Source organism: Penaeus chinensis, chromosome 43 (genome assembly GCF_019202785.1).
Source record: "Penaeus chinensis breed Huanghai No. 1 chromosome 43, ASM1920278v2, whole genome shotgun sequence".
Classification (NCBI taxonomy): Eukaryota; Metazoa; Arthropoda; class Malacostraca; order Decapoda; family Penaeidae; genus Penaeus; species Penaeus chinensis.
This window is the reverse complement of record NC_061861.1, coordinates 4,289,339-4,291,838: the sequence shown is the minus strand read 5'-3', so window position 1 is coordinate 4,291,838 and position 2,500 is coordinate 4,289,339. Positions and strand designations below refer to the sequence as shown.

Genomic DNA, 2,500 nt, shown 5'->3' with positions numbered 1-2,500 from the left:
CGAAATCCGCTTTGCAGACAAAGGCATGGTGGCGGGTATACCTTCTTCTGGAGCGGACGCAGCACCACCGAACGGCAAGAGGCAGGCGTTGGATTCGCCATCAGATCCCACCTCGCCCAGAAACTAGCGAAACTCCCAGAGGGTATCAACAATCGTCTAATGTCACTTCAGCTCCCAATTGAAAACAAGAAAAGTGTGACGCTGATCAGTGCCTGCGCTCCAACAATGACCAACCCAGAGGACATCAAAGACAAGTTCTAGACGCCCTCATTGCATCTGTCCCACAGTCAGAGCTCTTCATCCTCGGGGACTTCAATGCCAGAGTGGGGACAGATCACCAAACCTGGGAAGGGATCTTTGGAGGACATGGCACTGGCAAGTGCAACAGCAACGGCCTTCTGCTCCTCAAATTGTGTGCAACCCATGACCTCGCCCTCACCAACACACTGTTCCGGCTCCCCACCCATAACAAGACAACTTGGATGCACCCACGCTCCCAGCATTGGCATCTAATTGACTATGTCATCACCAGGAAAAGGGACGTACAGGACGTGAGAGTGACAAGGGCCATGTGTGGTGCTGACTGCTGGACTGATAATCGACTCATAGTGTCCAAGTGCAAACTTTGCATCCTGCCAAAGAGAAGACCCCAAGGCCAGAAGAGTGCAAAGAGACTCAACATCTCCAAGCTGAAAAACAGCAACATTGCACAGGAATTTGCCAGGGACCTTGACGACAGGCTGCCAGACACACCCCAGGATGAACAGGACAGCACCGAGGAACAGTGGACAGCATTCAGAGAAGTGGTGTACTCCACAGCACTTGAACACCTCGGACCAGCGACCCGCAAACAGCAGGACTGGTTCGACGAGAACGATGTGGAGATACAGGCACTCCTGTCAGAGAAACACCAGCTGTTCAGAACACATCAGAACGACCCCACACCACGAGCGAAGAAAGACGCCTTTGCCTGCGCAAAAAGCAAGGTACATGAGATGCAGGACACGTGGTATTGCAAGAAGGCTGAAGAAATACAGGGCTATGCGGACAGTCACAACGCCAAGCGTTTCTATAATGCCTTGAAGACTGTGTACGGACCTCAGTCCACCGGCTCCTCCCCCCTCCTCACTGCAGACGAGATGCAGCTGCTGACAGAGAAGAAGCAGATCCTCGACAGGTGGGCTGAACACTTCAACCAGGTCCTGAATCGCCCTGCCACGATCAACAACGCAGCCATCGCCCGCCTACCTCAAGTGGAGATCAACAGGGATCTCGACAATACCCCCACAGAAGAAGTCAGAAAGGCCATCAAGCAACTTTCCTGTGGCAAAGCACCAGGATCAGACACAATTCCTGCAGAGGTATACAAAGCTGGAGGACCAGCTCTGATGCAGAAACTGACAGAACTCTTCCAGTCCATGTGGAGTGAAGGAAAGGTCCCACAACAGCTGAAAGACGCCACCATGGTCCACATCTACAAGAGGCAAGGCAACCGCCAGTCCTGCGACAACCACCGAGGAATCTCTCTTCTGTCCATAGCTGAGAAGATCCTGGCTCGCATCCTGCTCAACCGTCTCCTTCAGCATCTTGAGCAGGGTCACCTTCCAGAAAGTCAGTGTGGCTTTCGGGCCGAACATGGAACAGTCGACATGATATTTGCTGCACGCCAACTCCAGGAAAAATGCCAAGAGCAGCACAGTGACCTCTTCGTGACCTTTGTCGATCCGACGAAGGCCTTCGATACAGTCAGCAGGGATGGCTTATGGAAGATAATGGAGAAGTTTGGCTGCCCAAGCAAGTTCATCACGATCGTCCAACAGTTCCATGACGGCATGTTGGTGAAGGTACTGGATGACAGAGACGAGTCAGAGGCTTTCCCAGTGACAAACGGCGTGAAACAAGGCTCATCAGCATGGTTATTTCAGCCATGCTGACAGACGCCTTCCGTGATTGCCACGATGGGATGCACGTCAAGTACAGGACTGACGGGGGACTGTTCAACCTCAGGCACCTGCAGGCTGTTACCAAGGTGAAGGTGACTGTCATCAGAGACTTCCTGTTCACTGATGAATGCGCCCTCAACGCCGGCACAGAGCAGAAGATGCAGCACGAAATGGACTGCTTCTCAAGAGCCTGTGACAACTTCCTGAACTTATTTCTGGAAAGCTTCAGTATATTCATCGAACACAAGGAATTTGAAGTAAACACCGGAACCAAAGAGAAAAGCATCTTTTATTAAACTTTATGGAACAGAAATGTATTTTCTAAATCCTATAATTTATATTGTTTACCTCGAAAAATATAATCCCAAGAAAAAAAAAAATCATGACACACACTGAAAGCTAGTTTCTTGTAAATTGGAAACTTCCTGAACTTATACCTAGAAAGCTTCAGTATATTCATCAAACACAAGAATTTGAAATAGGTACACACCAGAACCAAAGAGAAAAGCATATTTTGAACTTTATGGAACAGAAACTTAATGAGTAATACCAACCGG

General features: G+C 49.8%; 1 protein-coding gene across 1 annotated transcript in view; it reads left to right on the top strand.

The window, feature by feature from the left end:
- Positions 1-1,934, top strand: part of LOC125048220 — a 2,185-nt gene extending 251 nt beyond the window's left edge. The window contains exons 1-2 of the mRNA XM_047646791.1: positions 1-87; positions 239-1,934. The exon at positions 1-87 is cut by the window's left edge and continues 251 nt beyond it. Coding sequence (XP_047502747.1) covers positions 1-87; positions 239-1,934 — 1,783 coding nt within the window. The remainder of the gene's footprint in view (positions 88-238) is intronic.
- The last annotated feature ends 566 nt before the right edge of the window (positions 1,935-2,500 follow it).